The 21608-nt window shown below is 38.6% G+C and overlaps 1 protein-coding gene across 2 annotated transcripts in view; it reads right to left on the minus strand.

The window, feature by feature from the left end:
- LOC109990689 (cell adhesion molecule DSCAM-like) overlaps positions 1-21608 on the minus strand; it is a 107444-nt gene that overhangs the window by 26487 nt on the left and 59349 nt on the right. For both annotated transcript variants that reach the window (XM_065960244.1, XM_020642872.3), the window contains exons 4-11: positions 13719-13865; positions 12603-12881; positions 11171-11446; positions 9242-9538; positions 8015-8287; positions 5525-5803; positions 5142-5261; positions 1258-1437 (exon numbers count right to left, since the gene is read on the minus strand). In XM_065960244.1, the coding sequence (XP_065816316.1) occupies positions 1258-1437; positions 5142-5261; positions 5525-5803; positions 8015-8287; positions 9242-9538; positions 11171-11446; positions 12603-12881; positions 13719-13865 (1851 nt within the window). The remainder of the gene's footprint in view (positions 1-1257; positions 1438-5141; positions 5262-5524; positions 5804-8014; positions 8288-9241; positions 9539-11170; positions 11447-12602; positions 12882-13718; positions 13866-21608) is intronic.

The following is a 21608-nucleotide window of genomic DNA, read 5'->3' on the forward strand; positions in this document are numbered from 1 at the left end:
GTTCTCAGCAGGGTGGAACAGAGAAGGCGGTATCAAGGCTGCTAACTAGAGTCTCTGTGTGTGTGTGTGTGTGTGTGTGTGTGTGTGTGTGTGTGTGTGTGTGTGTGTGTGTGTGTGTGTGTGTGGGTGGTGTGGTATCTACCCACACACAAACACACAAATTTCATATCATATTGCTCCGTTCATATTTTTCTGAAGTTAAGACAATTAATAAATAGTTATGTTATTGCATTTAGAAATTCCACTTGCAGCCATATGTGTTAACCTTCTCCTGTTGGATATTTGAAGAAGAATTGTTTGCATAACCATAGGTCATCGTGATGCATAGCAACTGGGTGTTACAGTCAGCATAGTGACCTATGAAAACACTCTGCTGCAGCCCTGACAGCTTCTTACAGAAGCCTCTCCCATGTTCACTGCAAGGCTTATTACAGTAACACAAATCCACGACATGCCAGCTGATATTAGTGATAACAAGTAGTGATTTGTCCAGAAGGAAAGTTATACACAAAATGAATTGGGTTGCTTCTCTTTGTACAGACAGTTCAGAGATCAGGGTCAGTTAAAACTTCTTTCCTATCAGACTTTTTTAAATTGGTGTCCTTAACTGTAAACAAAAATGTAACTAGCGTCGAAATGACGCAGCAGCATGCCCCTAGATCAGTCCACTGGGTAGCATTGTATTTCTTGCATTTACAACATTTCCAGTATTGCTGCCATTTTCCAAATTCTGATGAAAGAAGAACCCTACAAGCCAATTTAATCAGCTGCTGCTTTATAAGTCGATGCTGAAGTATACACCAGGCTTGAGCCCCATTCGCATTTGATTAGCCTACCATAAAAATTAGAAGCCACTTTTTAAATGGCCTGTTTGTGCACAAGTGCCATTTATTGGCCACACCACCTTGAAGACACCCAATCTCGCCCGCTCTGTGCTTTGCAGACGGGCCTACTGTAATTTTTGTCAGGAGGTTTTAGGCCTCATTCAGCGCCAGTTCTTTGCCTTCACTCGGTTGACTCGGAAAGTAAGTTTGAGACAGCATTTCCAATATGACGACTAGCCTACCATCAATGGGCTTCAAAGGTCTGCTTCAGAAACCAATGGTTGATATCACTGAGACTAAGTCCATGGATATACAGTCCGTGGTTGCTACCTCTTCAAAGGACACCTGACACTGCTCCAACTCATACATTAAAATACAGAATGATGACTAACCATTAGTTGTTATTGATCGTGCATCAGGCTAGGGCTCTTACTTTTGACGGTGAGGTACATGGACTTGCTGACATCAGCTCCCACGTCGTTGCTGACCTTACACAGGTAGAAGCCGCTGTCATCCTCCAGCACATGTTTGATTAGAAGCGAACCATTGCTCAGCAGCTGGACACGAGAGCCGCTGATCAGTTGGATGGGCTGAAACTGGGGGACACCGGCACCTGGTGCAAAGAGAGGGAGACAGTCAGACAATGTTGAAAGGACAATGAATAAGGTAAACAAACTTGACGTTTAATGGAAACAGTAGGCTACTTTAAATGTTTCTATTGGTATAGACCTACATGTTTTTATATGAATCTGTGCCAGAGGGGGGAAGTAGTGAATAACATTTACTCGCGTTACTGTGGAGTAATTTTTTTGTGCTGCCTACTTGTAGGCTACTATTTAAGTAGACCTAGTTTTAAATATCAATCATTTTACATTTACTTAAGTAGGTTTTGTGTTAAGTGTTGTACTTCGCTACATTTAAAAATCACATCCGTTACTGAGTTAAAAAAAATGTAGGCTTGCTTTGAGTAATTTTACCTCATCGCACCGGAGCGACGAGAAGCAGAGACCTTTTTTTTTAGAGAGGCTCAGTGCTGAAGTACCTGCTGAAGGTGTGTTCAAGTTGATGTATCGTTGTCTTAAGTCCAAGATGATGAAAAGAAGCGGGGCTGATTTATGGGCAAAGAAACGGCTGTAAATGCTGTTTTCTATCGCCAGCGTCATCTAGAATGATCATAGAGTGCAGCTCCGCGAAAACTAGCGATAGGCCTACATAAATGTAATTCCTTATTGCCATCTCTTCAAGGTACTTTTATTTTGAAGAATACCTATCAGAAAATTAGGTGTTTCAAGCTGAAGCAATGTAACAGAACTCAGATGTGTGAAAATGAAAACTTCAAAATAATAAACTACAAAAACTACAACACTCTTTAAACTGTTTATGAGTGAGACAAATACCTTGTCAGTATTATCTTAAACAGTTGAAACACTTCCACTCATAAAACAGCCGGTTACTTGAACATTATAAGCCTTGATAAACACACGTGTGTGTGTGGTTGTTAATGTGTGCATTCATTTGACCATGCGTCTGTGTTTACAGATTTGATGACAAAGCCTGTCAGATTTAGGAAGGATTGTAAACATGTTTCTTAACACCGGGTCTAAATCCTTAAATCGCCCAAACAGCTGCTGAGCACAGTTAAGCAGGGCAAGCTGCTGGTGTGATGCAATCACAACAGACATAATGCTCATGTTTAACAAGACAGCAGATTGGTGCAGTGGAACTACAGGCAGAACAGAAGGAGAGCAGAGGCTTTGCATTGCTGTTGGCCTTCAGCTCGGGGATAGACCAGTGAGAATAAAATACATTTACTGTGGCTCAGCAAGGATATTGTTCTCCCTATCTTTTAAGGTTTATAAAGTCTCTTGTTTACTGTTGAATGTAGCATGTATACTTGTTACTACACCCAGAAGATGTTGTAATAATGATTACATACATGGCCTTAAAACACATTTTTAAGTTATCTAAGACAAGGATGTCTAATGAAAAAGGATTGGATTTGTCTGATTTGAGGACAATTACAGTAATGCTTTCCCAATGTCTTCACTCTCAAACTGCATTTTATGTTCAAAACAAACTTGTTCTAGGCAACATTGGACTTGCCATCTTTGACATATCTTGACCTTTTGCCTGCATGTTATTAACGCCAACATTTTAATGAAAAATGATTAAATCACTTTTGCTTTTTTACATATTAACAACGTAGTATGTATGTTTTCTTCAATGGAAGTCTTACATCTAATAATGTACCAGTCGGACAATAAATTACAAGGCTAACATCTTTTAAGGGGCCTGCCCTTATTATGATGAATGCATTGTATTTTACTTTGCTCATGTAAAACGTGGGATCTGAGCCAGACATTGCATGATCTTGTGCTAAACTAAGCATGTTGAGATTAGGCTATTTAGCGAGCTGTGGGTTTTGCTTTTAATTAAAATGAAGTCAAGTGGCTGTGGCTAGCAAAGGGTCAAGTGGTGACTTTGTTCCTGCTCCCTGTCTCTGATTTAGAGAGAGAGAGAGGGAGAGAGAGAGAGAGTGAGGAAGATATGCTCTTCCTTGAATTATGGATTTTGCATATCCACGTGGTGCTAGTGGTTATGCCAATAGTAGCTGACCTTTACTTACCATTCCATATCTCCAAGAGACACTCATCTGGCTCTAAGCAACTTTTGTTGAGGTGAAATGATGCCAGACAAATATTATCTGGACAGACTGCACTCTTGCCTATACAAATAAGAAAAAGGCATCCCAAGCCATGCCTACCCTTGATACCATTTTTCCGAGGGAGGGGATTTCATTGTCTCTTGGCTTTGACTCATATCCTGTGCAACAGCTGGAACGATGTGAAAATCTGAGGTAATAATATGTGACAAAGGCCCTCAAAAAGTAGAAAATCAACCTGCAGGCTGATCAACATCCTTATGGGTAGTTAAAGCTCGAGTTTAACTTTGATAATTGATGAGTAGAAACAGAAACAATCTCCACTTTGGTCAGGATGGGTCAGACATTACTAATCATGCATGAGGCCTTCTGTTTCCCATCCACACACAAACAAAAACAAACAGACATACACACATACACACGGTTCCAATCAAAGGGTGAAAACCAGATCTGATTCTTTCTCAATGCTTTGATCATGGTGCCTAGCAAGGACACACACACACACACACACACACACACACACACACTAATGCTCAAGCACCACTCTTCATAGGTTGTTGTCCCTCTGTTGGTGAAGCTTTCATCCCAGGTTATATGGATGATGGAGCCAACACCTGGGGCCCCTCTTCATCTACCCTGTTCGAGTGGCTGAACGCACCTGCCGCCTTCCCCCCCTGTTTGTCTGTCTGCTAACACTCCACTCTGTTTTTTTTGTCTTTTCCTACCTGATGATTCTCTAATGATGCAGGTGGAAACCCTGTGAGCCCCAAGGCCATGTTGACAGTACAGATGGCCGTGTGCCTGTTTGTACATCAAACACATATACATTGACGTTGGGTAAAGCAAATGGAACCCACTCACCCTTAAGAACACAACTTCTGCCAGACCAGCTGTGTACAGCACTTACTTTCACAATAACCACACCTGCTTTAAGATACACAACCTGAGACCAAGCTGTGGCCCAATGAAAACTGCACTCTAGTTTGCATAATATTAAATCCATCGATTTAATTTTTCTTAATATTTGGTATATTGTAGTATGACTAATAAAAATGATTTCCACACAATTATTAATTTCCTATTCATAGCAAGAACCCATGGATACAACTTCAACTTAAAAAAAAGAGAACACAAGATTGGAGTTACAAAAATCTTAATGCTGTAAACTTATATTGTACATATATTGTGTTTATGTAGCCTACTGAATGTGATGCACATTCTTCATAAAGCAATACAATCAACTGAACTCTTGATGCTGTGTTCACACCATTTGGAATGGACAATCAATCAATCAATCTTTATTTGTGTAGCGCCAAGTCATAAAAAATGTTAGCTCAAGACACTTTACAAAAGAGCAGCTAAAAATCCTTACTCTGTTATATTATCTAAAGACCCACAGTGGAGATTGAAGGGATCGCCTTGTCTGAGGAAGGTTAAAGATGTTGTAAATTATAGCATTTTTTTAAAGTCTGACTTCTCATGAAAAACAGATCAAAGTTCTAAATTCAAGCTCACAAACACCAAAGCGGGCATTATTGTTATGAGCCCAAAGCATGCTCTGTTTACACCAACCTGAAATGTGTAATTAGAATGGCTGTGAGTCTTTTACATCGGCTATTCAAATGAATGGGTAATGCATGCTGTGCTTAATGTACCTTTGGAGTGTTCCCATACAATGGTAGGGGGTGGGTAGCCTTCTGCTGAGCAGTTCAGAGTCACGGTCTTCCCATAGATCCCATCTTGATCCTCAGGTTGAACCACAAACTGAGGAGGAACTATACACACAGATTAAACAAAAGTAACAGTGGTTGCATGGCATGTTCTTGGGGGTCTTTAATATGTGGTCACCTATTCGTGCAGGTTTTAATTTTAGTCAAACTCTACATTGGATTTTGCCTGGATCAGGGCAGAGGACACCCAGAAGTTAAATGTGGTACTGCAGTGATTGATTAAAATAAAAACATGTTTACATATTACAGACTGTATGAGTCCTCTAGATGCCATAAGTTATATTATCTGTTCCTGTGTGCTTTCTCACCTCTAACAATGAGTTGACTCTGGTGCTCCACAGCTGCAGCCTCATTGCGGGCGATGCAGGTGTAGTTACCATTGTGGTCCGGTGTCAGGTTGGAGATTCGCAGGGAGCTGGTGAAGTCGATGTTGTCTACAGTCACTCCCAGGCTGGCTGGTATTGGCCTTCCATCTTTCTGCCAGGTGATATCCAGGGGTCTGTCGCCTGACATGACCACGCAGGGGATGAATACACGCTGACCAATGGTGAAACGCTGGAACTCAAAGGGCTGAATGTAGGGAGGGACTGCAGACAGGGAAGAAAAGAGTGAAAGAGACACTCTGTCATATTCTGAGAGTAATCCTACAATCTTCCAACAGTCTTGCTTTAAAGAAATCATTAAAAGAACATACAAAGACTTGCATAATACATCATTATGCAATATTTGCTATAGTCATTCTCAGACTGGAACATGATGTACTTTCAACACAAGGAGCTACAAGATCAGAACAGAAAAATTACTTCATCATTCACCAAGGGAACCTGGACTTTTACCATTAATAGTGCTAATTATTTATTGATCTAATATCTCTACCGATCTGAAACACAGATTACAGGAATAGCTCTTATCGTAAAAAAAATCAAGTGTTTAAAGTCAATCTGATTAAATAATACAACACAGTTATAAAACAAGATCTATTTAAATTGCCTGAGCTCTATTCACTGGGAAACCTCCAGACGTCACGCAACTCATTTTTGTTTGAGTGTCCAGTGAGTTCAAATAACACTGAAATAAGCAGCACTTTAGCACCTTATTTAATTCACAACAAAGTGGAGATAATGGACTCCTGGGATCCCCAAAGACACTCCCGCATTTTAAGCATGAGCAGAGTAAATTAACAAATGCACTCCCTCACTATAGCACCTCTGGGAAGTATTGCTTTGTATCATCACTCTCTCTTTAGCCCTCACTTTCTCTTCCCTTCTATTTCCCTCGCTCCAAAGGAAAGTGTGACAACAACTTAGCATTTTGTTCAGCTGAAAGGAAATGGTTAAATTAGAAAACCCTTCATAGTATAACTGATTACAGTTATAAGATCTCAGTGGAGATCAGTCATTAGCTCTGTTCTATCAACTGCATTTGGTACCCTGAGGTATTCAAGAATATAAAGTGAATTAATTTATGAGAAATAGTATATTAAGGATGCATGCCTTTCTCTGTGATTGTATTTCTGTTTATCTTCAGATAGGTTTTATTCCATTTAGACTATTAAGATGCAAAAGTAGACAGAGGGAAATAAATGAAGTGCCTCGGAAATATATTACATTTTAAATCTAACTTAGCTTACCAGGTTACAAAATATGAGGCAGCTAGCATTAAACACTTTCTTGTTGTCACACAAACTTGGTTATAGTTAGGTATGGTAGTTCAAGACTTAGCCTACCAGCACCTTGAAGTAGATTAATGTTAGCGAAGCCTAGCATAAAGATTAAAAACAAAGAAGTAAAGCTAGCCAGTCTCTGTACACCATGACAAATAATAATCTTGCTAATCAATTGTTAAAATTATTTAATTAGCCTAATAGTTAACTTTATTCATGTTTTTGTGTGGTGTTAAAAACATGTATTTAGAGGTTCTTGGAATAGTTCTGGTATGAGGAGTAATAGACCTCAGAGACGTACCAGACCATTATTTACTCAAAGCTAATAGACGCCTTGCTTCAAATTTAAAGCAACATGTATTAATTTGTAGGAATTCAGCTTGGTTCACTTTGGTGCAGACTGAAGGTCTCTGAGTGTAACTGCACTGTTGTAAAACACACAATGCTGTCATGCCTCCAGCAATACTCCACCTCACAGAGGAGGTGCATTTGTTGACCAGCAGAGGAGCAGTGTTGTGAGAGGCAAAAGACCCATGTTGACTGACAAGTTACCGTTTGCGCCAATATGAGGGTGTAAGGGAATATGGGGTAAGATGGTTTTATTCATTTATTTGTATGGAAGCCTGAGACATAACTTGGGTTAGTCGACTTTCTGCACCAGGTAAAGCTACTAAACATGAAAGAACAATGACACAGATAACAATACAGCCCAACTTTACGTCAAAATCTGAATAATATCTGCAGGGATGCACATGCTCCGTCACTCTCTTTTTCTCTTTTTAGCTTCATTTGTCACTTTCCTCTTCCTATTAGCTTCAGATTAGCTTTTAGACTAAGCCACTGCACCAAGCAGTAAAGAGATGATCTAACTGGCTAGTGCCGTAAAGCCTTAAACACTTCTTCCTAGAGAACCATGGCCTGCTGCAACTTACACGGTGCTATGAAACAAATAAGAAACACTTTTCTGCCTCTTGAAAGTTGTTGTACTTTGAAAATACTATAGTAAGATGATAAAGAAATGTATTGTTGTTTGAGGCAGATATGAGAATGGTATAGAGTTACTAATCTAACCCTCAGAAAGAAAACATTAAATCAAATCATAGCTCAAATTAAACAAAATCCACATGGGACTCACCTCTCACACGAAGATGGACACTCTGGGAATCCATCTTGTTGGGTTGGACCATCACTTTGCAGTTATACTCGCCAGCGTCAACCTGCTGCACGTTAGTCAGCTTCAGTGTGCCATTGTTTTCAAACGCTCGCTGTCGGTGATTGAAGGGTAGCAGTGCAGAGTTTTTGTACCACTTTATCGAGTAGTAAGGGTAGCCAATCACACGGCAGTGAATAAAAGCATCCCGTCCAGCAATTGCTGTGATGTTTTTCATTGGACGAATGCTGGCGCGGCCTAAAAGGGGACAGAAAATGAGAGGGAGACCCTCTATAAAGATATTCCATGGATGGGGACATCGAGTGAATGGTGCTTTGTTTTTGGTGTTGTAAAAAGACATCGAACTACACTTTCTAAGTATGTTTAGACTTTGTAAAAGAACAGAGTACATTACTCTCTGTAGCTTCACATATGGTACCTGCCTCCAAAATATCTAAATCAATTGTTTTATGAATCATATCTTGTTTTTTTTAGTAGGAGGCAAATAATGAGAAGCACATTAAAGTTGACATCCCACATCAAGGAAAATGAATCATTTAAATGACACTTTATTTCTAATTCTAATTCTAACTCTGCTTACTCACATAACACTAATTTATTGTCTCATGAATGGAAACAGAGTAATCCATTTAACATCAGATTGTAAGGAGCTATATCGGCTGCTTGAGAAAACACACATAGACACAGACACACATTTACACTCACTCACACACACACACACACACATACATACAAGCTAACCATAGATTAAATGTATTCATGCACACAAAAGAAATATGTTTTTCTTCTGGCTATTTACAAACCACCCCTTTTTGGAACCCCATATCTATGAACCCTTAAGCTTAGCAAACCAGGGTGATTCATTCATTTAAAAATAAAGCTATGTCGGAAAGTCATCATTTGGAGTATAAATTTTAAAGCTTCAATTTTAAAAACATACAGACTTTAACACACAACCACACACAAAGGGTGCCAGAAAAGAAACTTTAAAGAAACAGCACATAAAATTTAAGAGTATCCTAACAACAAGCATATTTAGTAAATCCTCAAACCCCCCGAAATCCACCTGTACTCATGTAGGCCTACTTTAAACTCAAAATAGCCGGCTGAACACAGAGACAGAGATACAGAGATAAATAGACTGACAGATATGTGTATTGTTGTTCTTGGAGGAGCTGTTTTGACAAGCACCTCTTACGTTTATTCGAGCCTGGTGGTACACGACCCCGGCCGAGTTGCTGCACGTGCACCGATACAACCCGCCGTCCTGCACCTGGGTGTGTGTGACATTGAGCTGGCTGACCACGTGCCCCTCATGCGTTTCGTAGTGTCCCAGGTGGTGGTGGCTGTCTTTGATGACGGGGTCGTCGTCCAGGGACCAGGAGCACCTAGGAGGGGGCGTACCCTTGACATTGCAGACCAGGAAAACGGGCTCATTTGGGTTGACCACCTTCTCACTGAAGGAAGACAGGATCTTTGGAGTACCATCTGTGGTGGGGTACAGGGTGGAAAAGGATAGGGGAAGAAATGAAGATGAATATACAAGATACAAAACATAAAAATGACTTACATCAAAGTCAAAGACTATTATCAAACTGCAGAATACCTGTTTGTCTCAAACTGCCAACATCGTTTTTATGTACAGGAAATAAAAAAATATTCTAATTACTTTGGTATAAGGATTATTTACATATGTGTTATTCTACTTTCAACAAAGAAAAATATTTAGTTGCATGATCATTAGTGATGTTAAGTCAGTGATGTTTATAACTCCGTCTTTATGGATATGTGAACAGAACGAGTACTTGATGTTTTATCACTCAGAATATTTTTAAAGATCAAAGAAAAAAAATGAACCTGAAACCCCTCCAAGCTATAAATAAATAATAAATCACTCAATAAGTGAAGTGGCATCTACACAGGATCAGGGCTTTGGATATCTCACCCATTATCACAGAAAAAAAGTCAATTTGAGTCAACAACACTGTTTAATCAAAAAAAAAAAAAAAAAAAGGGATTCATGGAGGAGTAATGTTTACATGTCATTAGCATTTATCAAATGCAAATTCATGTCCAATAGAAGTTACCTTTATATATAAAGAAACCGGTGTACTGACTGTATGCTACATGTATGACTGTTATTATTGTAAGCATTAAGATGTGTGCATGTGTGTGAGAGTATTTGTGTGTAATTTTATGTGTCTGCATATGTACGTGTTTTATTTTGGTTTACGTACTGTCTCGTATATCTTGTTTGATTACTACTTGTATATTTTATCTGTTTTGTTGCTGTATTGATCATTTTGATGTGTGGGTTACTGCCCTATTTTTGTTTGTCCAACTTTGAAAATGCTAATAAAAAAGAATGGGGGAAAAAAAAAAAGAGAGACCGGTGTACTGAGTTGGTCAGATCCTTGTTCCGACAAGTTAATCAAACATTTTCAAGAATCATTGTTTATACTTACTATTAAATTGATGAAATTGTTCATATTAAATTAAGTATAGCTTTAGGGATTTGCTGTTACAGGTAACAACTTTCTTTTTAATGTTGGTACAGTGTATACCTGCCGAGGCCAGGAGATTTCTTTTAAAACATTTCTTACGACGGCAGGATAAGTGGTCAGATCACTAATCTCCACAAAAAAACACATCATCTCACCCAATTGATACATCATTCAACAGACTGATTGTTTGTGAAAAGATATATTTTTGTCGTCAGCAGTTTTTCCTGATTCCTGGTTCACTAGTTTCGATTATAAACAGAGTCTTCCGGAGTTCCAGTTTTAAAATGTCTATGTCTGCCTGCTGCTGCTCTCTGATAATGTACATCTGATCCACATGATTGTACAGCAGATTAGTAATATCTTTTTACAGCTCCCTGGCCACTGCCAAGGTAAGCTAGTGCATTCAAGTCTGCGTGTGTGTTTGTGTATTTTTGTATGTAGTTGTGAAGTCTAGGACATTCACTCTAGAAACGACTAATAGAAGACAGTCACAACAGGATGCCATTAATGCATTGATCTACAAGACCTACATTTGTTTCGACTGACTGATTATGAATACGACAGCTGTTAAAGTGTAGCCATTGCCTATACTCCACCATATATTCACACATTTTACCTTCTAGGATGACCTGCACAAAGTCCTGTGCTGACATCTTGCCCTTTCTGGCGAAGCATTGGTAAGCCCCTCCGTCACTCTTGGACATTCCCTCCATGATCAGGTTCTCTCGGTTAAGCCCAGTGAAACGGACATTGTTGCCAGGGTAGATGATCTCTCCATTGCGGTACCATGACAGCTCATACTCGTCTGAGCCACTCACGCTACAAGACAGAGACACCTTGCTACCAACACTGCCTTTCACCTTCCGAGGGCTGACCACTGCTTTCAAGGGCTCTGAGCACACAAACATAAGAAATCATATTTAGTTGTCTTCATTATATGTTTGAAATGACAGAAAGAGAATGTGAGATCATTGGGAAAGTTCAGGTGTGTTTTCAGCAACATGGCAACACAAAGAAGGAGGAATAGATTGGACCGTTTTCATTCGATTAAAGATAACACATTCAGAGTAGTCATGAGTAGTCAATGGCAGAAATAATGATCAATTATAATCATATTTATCATTTAATATTTATTCTATATTTATTTATAGTTTGGGTGTTTTTTTCCCCTGCACATCAAGCTGGTGTCTGCAATATGACAAATATTACTCGGTTGTGAACATCCAGACTTTTCCTAGGCGTAACAACCAGATGTATTAAGTGTATTAAGTCAATAGGCCTATGTTTATTTATTCATTTATATATTCAGAGAGACAACGCAATGAATCAATTAGAGCATGCTGTCTGCTCACTCTCCCCCTCCTGCTCATGTTCACAGTGACTGACACACACACACACACACACACACACACACACACACACACACACACATACACACACACACACACACACACACACACACTGTGCAGAAAAGCTTTCTTTTTAATTCCCTTCTGCAAATATTCTGTTAAATGTCAACTCATGCTGTTGTTTAGGAAGTTGAGCTGATTGCACCTGATGTAATTCTGTAATGTTACAATTGTTTTTACATTGTTTTTTATGCCACTTAATTAAACACAACACCAAGCGTCCCCCTCACACGACTCAGATGCCGTATAAAAAGATCCCAGTTGACACTGAATTAAAACTCAAGTTGTGTTTTAAGATTTAAAACACAGAGTGCACAGAACAGACACACAGCAAGTAAGAATCAAAAAGAGATTGGGCAGGATGATATGAAGAGAGTTGCATGGAGTGCATGTGTGTGGAGAGAGAGAACTGGAGCAAGATGAACAGATTCAATATAGAAAAATAAAGCAGATTATTTAGTGGGATTCATTTGATATGGTAAAAAAATAACCTACTGAATTATTCCTGTGTTATACATTTTTGCAAATATTTGGCATATGCAGCATTCCTAAATTATTTCTTTGCCAGATGTAACAAGAAATTCCTTGAATTCATTGAAAGAAAATTGTGAAATTGTGAAAAATGTGAAAAAGACTTACGTTTGACATACAGACGCCCCATGACCTCAGCGTTGCCATAGCTGTTCCATACTTCACAAACATACGTCCCAGAGTCGCTGGGCTGGGTGCTCTCTATAAGCAATCCTGTGATGGTCTGGCGGAAGCGACTGTCAGGCTCTAAAGGGCTGTTGTCCTTCAACCAGCGATATTTGGGTGTTGGGTAGCCTGAAGCCTTGCATGACAGCTCCACCCGATGATTTATCATCACATCGCGGTGGTCAAAGCCATCTAAGATGCCTGGCTCGGCATTGGTGGGGTCTGAAAGGAGCAGAGGATTTCACTTTTTTTAGTGGAGAGCGTTTCTAGGCGCTTGAAAGTACATTCAAATATTGATTCATGGAGTCAGAATCAGTTCACTATACTGTATATTTTGTTACTGCTTGTTCCTGAATTTCTTTAGGATCATTATTGTCTCCAACAATGAAGTCTGAGAGAACTTTGATCAATCATTTGTTCTCATCAGTTTATCCATATACATTTACATTTACACATATACATGCACAGTCCCTTAATTAATGTGGGATAACATCTTTATGATTTAAATAGTTTTTGCTGTGTGCAGTTTTAAAATACAAAATACAACTTTAATATATTATATGGACTTTCTGCTGAGAAACTGGTGATAGACAGGAAATGCAGTGAAGACAGAGAGGAACAAGGCACCTGTTTAGCTAAGTCAGTAAAGCAGGCACCCCATATACAGTCCTCGATGCATTGGTCAGAAATTCAACTCCCTCTTTGATGCATTTGACCCCATTCCTGTATCTGATGTCCCATCAATAAAGGCAAAAAAGCCCCAAAATAAAAAATAAAAAGAATTAGAGAGGAGATGATATCCAGCTTACTTGGAATCAAACTCAAGCTGTTAAAACAAGTTCTTAGTCGTAAAAGGTACATACATGGTAGCAGGTGATCAACAAGTGGCATTCTCCACAGCAAGTATCCACCACAATGTCTTCATTTATTTATGTCCAGTTGCCCTTTTTAATTTTTCCATCTGTGTCAGTATATAGTCTTAACTCTAGGTGAAGTCTAGGATGAATGTATAGTTTCTGCAATAATTTTGATATCACCTTGGAAGGAAGGAATACTGACCTGACACAATGAGACGTGCACTATTGCTCTGACGGGTTTCGCCAGTGTAGCGGTGGCGTGTGGTGCAGCGATAGTTATTCAACCCATCCTCAGGCAGGACGTCCAGAATATACAAGGCTCCTGTGGATGTGATGAGATATCTTTGTCCTGAAAAGAGGGAAAATATAAACGAAATCAATTAAATCTTGAAAGAAAGGCATAGACTAGCATAGAAATGAGTGTCTGTAGGTGGGGAATTGAAACTCAAAGTACCATGGGGGAAGATCATGTCAAAAGCTGTTGAAAAAAAGCCATATATAGAGATTTGTTGTCTTCACTTCATATTGATGGACATGTTAAGGCAGAGGCAGCCCATAAGGCCAAAGCAGAACCAGCTTTTGACAGCTGCAGGTTATAACAGGTCACAAAGAAATATGTTGTACAGGGAAGTCTGAAGTGAAAGTAGATACTGCAGTGCGCAAAATAAAAATAGTGAAGTGGAACAGCATACAGAGCAATATCGTTTGAAATATTCAGCATTTTACGACATTTTTTTTTTGCTGCTTTCGATTACCTGAGCTAAGCAGGATGCAAAAACAAAGAACTTAATTACAACAATTTAGTTTGGGAAATTGCATGTTTCAAGAGGTTCTAATTTCTTCTTTTATTATAATTAACAGTTACACAAATTTAATATGGCAATTTGGCACAAGAGAAAACAATTAACAGGGAAAATTAAACCAAAGCAAAATAAGGCTTTGTGCTTACTGTGATTATTAAATTTAAAAAAAAAAAAACATCTGTGAAAGTTTCATCCTGAACATTGAATAGATGGCAGGGAATCTGCAGCTCTGAAGGTCTAAAACTTTTGATTGTGTGCAGGAACCTGATGGTAAATGGACCTGAGCTTGTTTGGCGCTTTTCTAGTCTTCTGACTACTCAAAGCGCGTTTACACCGAAAGTCACAGTAACTCATTCACACACTGATGGCAGTGGTTGCTATTTAAAGTGGCCACGACATAGCAGCGGGAGCAATTTCGGGTTAAGTGTCTTGCCCAAGGACACATCGGACATGTGGTTGCAGGAGCTGGGGATCGACCCCCAAACTTCTGGTTGAAAGGCAACCGACTCAACCGGCTGAGCCACAGCCGCCCACTGATGAAAAATGACCACAAAATGAGAAATTTGAAGGCACCAATTCTGTTACAGTGCAGACATTCCCAATGTTTTTGTATTATTGGATTTTGATTGCATTCTGTGTCTGAAGGCAGTAATATCATCAATCTGTTCAAATGTAGAACAGACTGGGCGGTGTGGGAGCCAGCTAAAGCAGACTAGTATGAGTAATTTTTTTAGGTTGAACATTGGAAGCTTTGAGTTTTCTCTAAAGAAACATGACATGTATGATGTGTTTTTTTTACTTTTGTGATAAGAAGCGTACAAAAGTTTCATAGGTGTTTTCTTAGTCAAAATGGTCTTTAAAATAGAGATCTCATGCTTCTATGAAACATATATATACAAGCAGGTGCAGAGGTTCATTTATTTTATTTAACAACTTAGATTCCCCTCCCATAGTTCATGAAAAAGCAACCCCTACAGTTAAGAGAATAACTGTATTTCACATTACAGCAGTGTTTTTCTTTCAGTTACCACCTCACCCCACAGATTTGTTTGAATAATAGCAAGGTCCAAACCAATTAGCTGAACAAATATTAATGAGAAGTAACTTCAAAGACATTTTCTTCAAATATTAGATTGTACACTTATGTTAACATCACATCACTACATATTTTAAAATTCCACAAGGGACTAATATACTTGAAAGATGCAAAGCATGCTTAATATGCTTAAGTTTTGTAGGCATTTTTATGTTTATATATGCACAGAATAATCAACCTTTGGGTTTAAGCAATCAGGGGTAATACAGAGAGAAGTGGGAGAAGAAAGAAAATATTGCACTGCTATTGTAGGCATTGACCTAGATAGAACCGACAACAGATTCCATGGATCTGATGTCCTGAAGGGTTTACTGGTTTGCATACAGGGCTGTTAGATGGGCAACCAGCAAGTGGAATCTATAAAGAGACGGTGTTTGTTTGTGTGTGTATGTGTGTGTGTGTGTGTGTGCGCGCGCGCAAGTGTGTGCCTGCGTATGTGTACATATATGTGTGTGCAGACGCCGGCAGCCATGCATGCGTGCTCTAATGCGAGACGATTGGTGGGAGGAAATCTTCTCAGAGGTTGAGGAGGCCAGATACAGAAAAAAAGCATTAGTGTTCATGAGTATAACCTTGCTTTTAAGCAATATCACACCTGTTCGGTACACATCTGCACACAGAGGAGACATAGCCGGTTTGATCATTCCCTGTACTCTTTGTATGACTTTGTGTTCAGAAGTCTTTATTAAAGCCTCTTGTATTGTTAAAATGAAATTACTTTGTTGTTACTGATCGCAAGTAGCAAAAATGTGAACAAAATAGCAAGAAAAGACTGGGATAATGTATCTTTTAAAAAGTTGATACATTCAAGAATGAGATATCATTCAAACAAAAAAACAAAATTCAGACATCTCCTCCAACGCTGTCCACTCCAGATACACTGCCTCTTTCCCTTTTTGTCTCCTCCCCTCAGGCTTCTCCATTTTGATTCTGTACTGGTCCTCTGTAATCACACTGTGGAATCCATCTTGAGTGAGACAAAATGGTATTTCACAACAGCTGCTATGAGCTGCTGCAATTTTGTCTTTGAGCACCTCAATGCTCCTCCAATGCCTTTTAAGACGCCAGAGCTCAGTTATTGTGTTATGACAGAATGAAGTGCAGGCATAGGGGGTGGTACGGTGGGGAGGCGATTCAAAATAAGATCCTTTGTATTGTATTCTATTATATCATTTTCTCTGCGACCTGCTTCCTTAAATTATACTGCTTTGTCTTCATCTCACTGCATAATCATTTAAGAGTAATTTCTGTCTAAAATGCAGGTATGTTATACAAGAAACTTTGCACAATGTCCTTTAGTAGGAGTTGTAAACTAGTAGGTGTGTAAAGCATTCAAATTGCTATAGTTTAATTAAGTCAGTAATTAAGGCCTCACTTCCCAGATGCATTTGAAAGCCCCTGGACAGAGATTTCTGTGTTAATAACGGAGAGTTGAGCCTTTCCCTGCATTCATTCACAGGCACAGCTGCTGTAAAGTGAAAAAGTGATCCACTCCACCAGACACACTTTATCTAATCATCCCCACTTTGCCAGAGACAGAATCTAATACGAACAGCAGGCTCTCACTCTCAGCAGGCTAAATAAGCCTCGACGTACAGATGAGCTAGTGTCACAGCATCCCCACTGCTAACAGACGCTCTGAAGACACTGTGATTGAAATGAACCAGGCTGGCTAGTTCATAGCTGACAATCATCAACTCAATAACAAGAGAAAATTAGTTATAAACTGCCAATATATTTATAACAATTGCAAATGTCAATTTGGTCAACAGTGGTTTATATTTCTTGAATTACCAATAATAAACCTAATTTAGGCCACCTGAACAAGAATGTGATGCTGATGCTAAACTGGAAGAAATCATTTAAAGAACTATGTAATAATACAGTTTAAATGTAATTGGCTGAAAATGTTTAGTGTAGAGAGCAGCGACTTGTATAAAGGGTGAGCTGGTGTGTAAGAGTTGTTATCGTTCAAAGAGGAAGGTGGGAGAGGCTCTCAGTGCACAATGAGTCAGACAGTGAGGAGGGACCCAGTTCTAGACGGGTCAGTAGAGACAGAGAGATGATAAATTGTCTTATGACTGTCCCAGGTCTGTGTGCTTACTTCTCTAGCCCAATTTTACTCTCCTGAGTCAGTTAAGACATTAAATCAAAATTAAAAACAAATAGCTGACTAAGCCATTCTCCACACTGAATCTACATCTAGATGGTAACACAATCTTAAGTACATTTAAATATAGAAGGAGATGCACTGCTTAGACTCATGTCGTTGGAAAGTCAGAAGAGTGCATTATGTGTTCTAAGACTAATTTACCCTTAGTCGGAGTGGTGAGATAAGGGGAACATTTTTACAGAACACAGGGTGTGGGGGTGGGGTGGGATGGTATCTGATCACATCTTTAATCTAAGCTGATTGGGGTCAGAGCCCAGGACTGAACTCTCCAAAGCTCTAACGCAGAGCTCCTCAGGTCTGTGACTACATGCTGTGAAACTGAAATGAGTACTTTGATTATCCTGCAGACCACACCAAGACATACCTTGTTAATCATTCAGGCAGCCTGGCCATTTAGATTACCATATGAAATCAACAGCAGTGAATAATGATTCAATGCACTGTCGAAGAAATTATAAAGGCTGAATTAAAACCTAAACCTGGCTGTGTCTTACTGAACTACCCAGCAGACCATTGGGTGATGCAGACATTGTGGCTCTCTCTTGGATCCATTTACTTCTCATGATAGCTCTTACATTAATAAAACACATGCTTATCATCAAACTACTGCTATATCCTCAAATCAGCGAATGTAATTTGAAATCTAGATGGAGATTGGACTTACATATTTGCTCCTATTTCTTTCATTCACAGCACAAATGTAGACGGGCTGCCAAGTGGGAGTCCCCATTGGGAAACCTTTCAGTCAGTCGCTTAGAAGTATACTTCTGAGGTGGGTTACTGCAGGTGTGATGAGTAAGCATAATTTGGTACATTTGAGTAAGTGTACTACACACGTTAGTGAATCAAGTGAAGTAGGAATTTTGGCATTATAGATAATGAAGTGTTTATGTTATTATGGTGCTTAACTAAAAATGTGCAGTAATTCAACACAGGCATAACTTGCCTCAATCTTTCACTACCATAAGATTTAAAAAAAATATTACAGGAAAACAGTTTTTGGTTTGAAAAAAAGGGACTGAGCATAACATTGCTGATTGTTGAGAAAACAATTGAAAAAAAAGATTTTAAAATGCTATGAAAAAAAAGTCAGCTGTGAAATTAGCTGTGGAATATTACTATTTAAACCAAGTTTAAATGAAGAGGCCTTTAGCACCTGTACAAGTCACCTATAAAAATCTCTTTGTCTCAGTGCACCTGCTGTCTGAATGGATTTTAGGAATACAAGTCAATGACAGAGCTGCCATTGAAGATCTAGTGAAGAAGGCATCTTTAGTTCAGTGAAAGTTTTGGCATCAGAGCTGATATGCTGAGACACTCTGTGTCTCTTATTCAGACTCAAAAACCCCTGTGTTCCTGTTTGGCTCATTTGACTTCCTCTCCTGCTTCTTCTCTCTCTCGTTCTTGGTCTCCCTCTTTCTCCCCCTCCCTAGGTCTCCCAATGTGTCCTGAATGCTAAAACAGTGCTTGGCTGTGTCAGAACACTGCAATGAAATCCTGCAGTCTCTAACGCCCACACTGAGTAAACACCTTTTTTCTTCCTAGACGCTGACCCTAAAGCTTTGTTTCACTTTAAAAAAAAAAAATATTATAGCCTTATTTTAGATAATAAAACAACAGAATCCTATCACTGATTATTTCAATTAATGGACTATTTCCAATTTGGCAACAAAACTATGGAGTTTGATGAGTCTCAATATTCATGAGTGCACACAGAAGTATTCATAAATGTATTTTGTGATTTATATATGAATGCCACAAATATTAATACAAAAATATTTTTCAATGCACACAAAAATATTTATCATTATACATAAATGCAAAAAAAAAAACATTTGCAATTTTCATCAAAAAGACATTTGTATCTTGTTACATTCATAAACTTACTGTTCAGTCTGCATTTACAAACTGTTTGTCATGTGTGAACCTCACTGCATTTGTGTGTGGGATTTTTGAAACCCCCCTGCCGTGGTTCAATTCATAAAGGTATTTTTTTTAAGCAAGAAATTGTCTGTAGCCAATCAGATGTCTTCTTCCTATTCAGCCAATCACAGTAGTGTAGATTCAAGGGTATGATTTAGTGTGATAACTTAACGTTACATCTGCGCAGTCAACGATTAGCCTAGCTGTCTGATTCAAGGCCTCTTTATGTTATTTTGACAGTCACTGTGATTGTCGTACTATTGATGAAAAGTTGTTTATCGTTTTTCTATTGTAATCGAGGTGGGTATATTGACTGCGTGTCGTTATGTATCAACATACATTCACAACATTCTGCTGACAGACCAGTGACCGCTGTTACAAGTTAACATGGCCTGGTGTCCATCCACGGTACTTTCTGGATTTCATTTCTCACATCGTTCAGACTTTATGTTTCTATTTTAGACTGCGTGGTAATACAGATATCCCCATAATCCAGCCGATCAATAGCGACAGCAACACATGATGAAATCATTAGACATGAAACAAGAAGCTAGACTTCACGAGTCACCACCGTTTGCATTGTTTCGCCCAGGCATTAGCAAAGTCACCTATATTTTCCGGCTGACATTGGTTGCTTTCAACTTACTTTGTGACTCCGCAAACTCTTACCTAGTCACATTAATGTCTCTGTGGGCACTGTTACTTCTAATAATGGGGATGCAAATGGCTTTATTTGGATGTAATTTGGATTTAAATGTGATTATCGGATGGAACATAACCAGTTAATTCAACACTGTCACACCAGTGAGACGGTATGTTGATACATAACGACATGCAGTCAGTATACCCACCTTGATTTCAATAGAGTAAAAAACAACTTTCCATTTATAGTACGACAATCACAGAGAATATTTGTACTCGTCAAAATAGCATAAAGAGGACTTGAATCAGACAGCTAGCCTAATAAATAAACAGATTTTAGGTAACTAATAATTACTCTATTGATGTGATAGAATAATTATATTTTCATTTTAAAACTAAAAAACACTTAGTAGTTGCCTGTTCATCAAAGTTAGTTTGAATCACCAAATGTACCTGATCAAATAACTTTTGATCGCGAGTTACTTGAGCATTAACAACAAATTTGAACATAACAGGTATAATGATTTGTTTGAGACAGACATTTCCATGGCAAATAGTGTGATTGTTATTGCTCTGTTCCCTGACCTTAAAGTTACAACAGAACAATGTTTAGGGCACAATAACACACAGCTATGAATTGAATTACAGTCTTTTTTTAAGGTTTTATACCCCAGCTTTATAAAAGGCAGAGACAGAGAAATGCAGTGACTGTGTCATACCACTGCTTTAAATTAAAAATGGGTTTTCATTCATCATAAATAATTTGTACATTTTAATCCATGCAAAAAATGTCCAACTGCCATGAGATGAACAATTCATATTTAATAAACAACTGAACAAGTGAAGTATGTCATTTAAATAAATCATGGGACCCCCTCCCCCACCAGTTTCCCTCTCTGCTGGTACAGGTCAAACTGCTACATTAAACTGAGAGATCAGAAGTGACTAAAATTCTGAGGAATTATCTATAATAAAGAATGAATAATTTTAATAATATGAGAAAACAGAACATTTTTCATTTGATCACTGCTGTACGTTTAATCATCTTTATACGAGAGGTCAAAATCACGCAATAAGAGACCTTGAAAAGTTCCATTAATCTCTTTAAATTGGGAGGATACAAAAATGACTGTGATGTAAAAGAAATTTGATATCGTTCTTGTAACCATATCACAATTTGGAACCAGCATTTTAAATATTGTTTTTTAAAATGTTTTAGCACATTAGTGAATGCTGCAATTTGTGAGGGAGGTGTAAAATCACGAGTAACTAGTAAATATAGCCTGGCAATGTACATGCCAAAACAACACAATACTCTAAATGGAGCCAAAAGCCTTTTGGTACATAAAGGTTTTCTGTTGTTGATGATGTAAAACAGCATGCTACAATGACAGAGCTACAGGAAGAGCAGCAGTGAACCTGTGTGAGGAAATGGTTTATGTTGCGACAGGAGGG

This window comes from Labrus bergylta, chromosome 11 (assembly GCF_963930695.1).
Source record: "Labrus bergylta chromosome 11, fLabBer1.1, whole genome shotgun sequence".
In the NCBI taxonomy this organism is placed as follows: domain Eukaryota; kingdom Metazoa; phylum Chordata; class Actinopteri; order Labriformes; family Labridae; genus Labrus; species Labrus bergylta.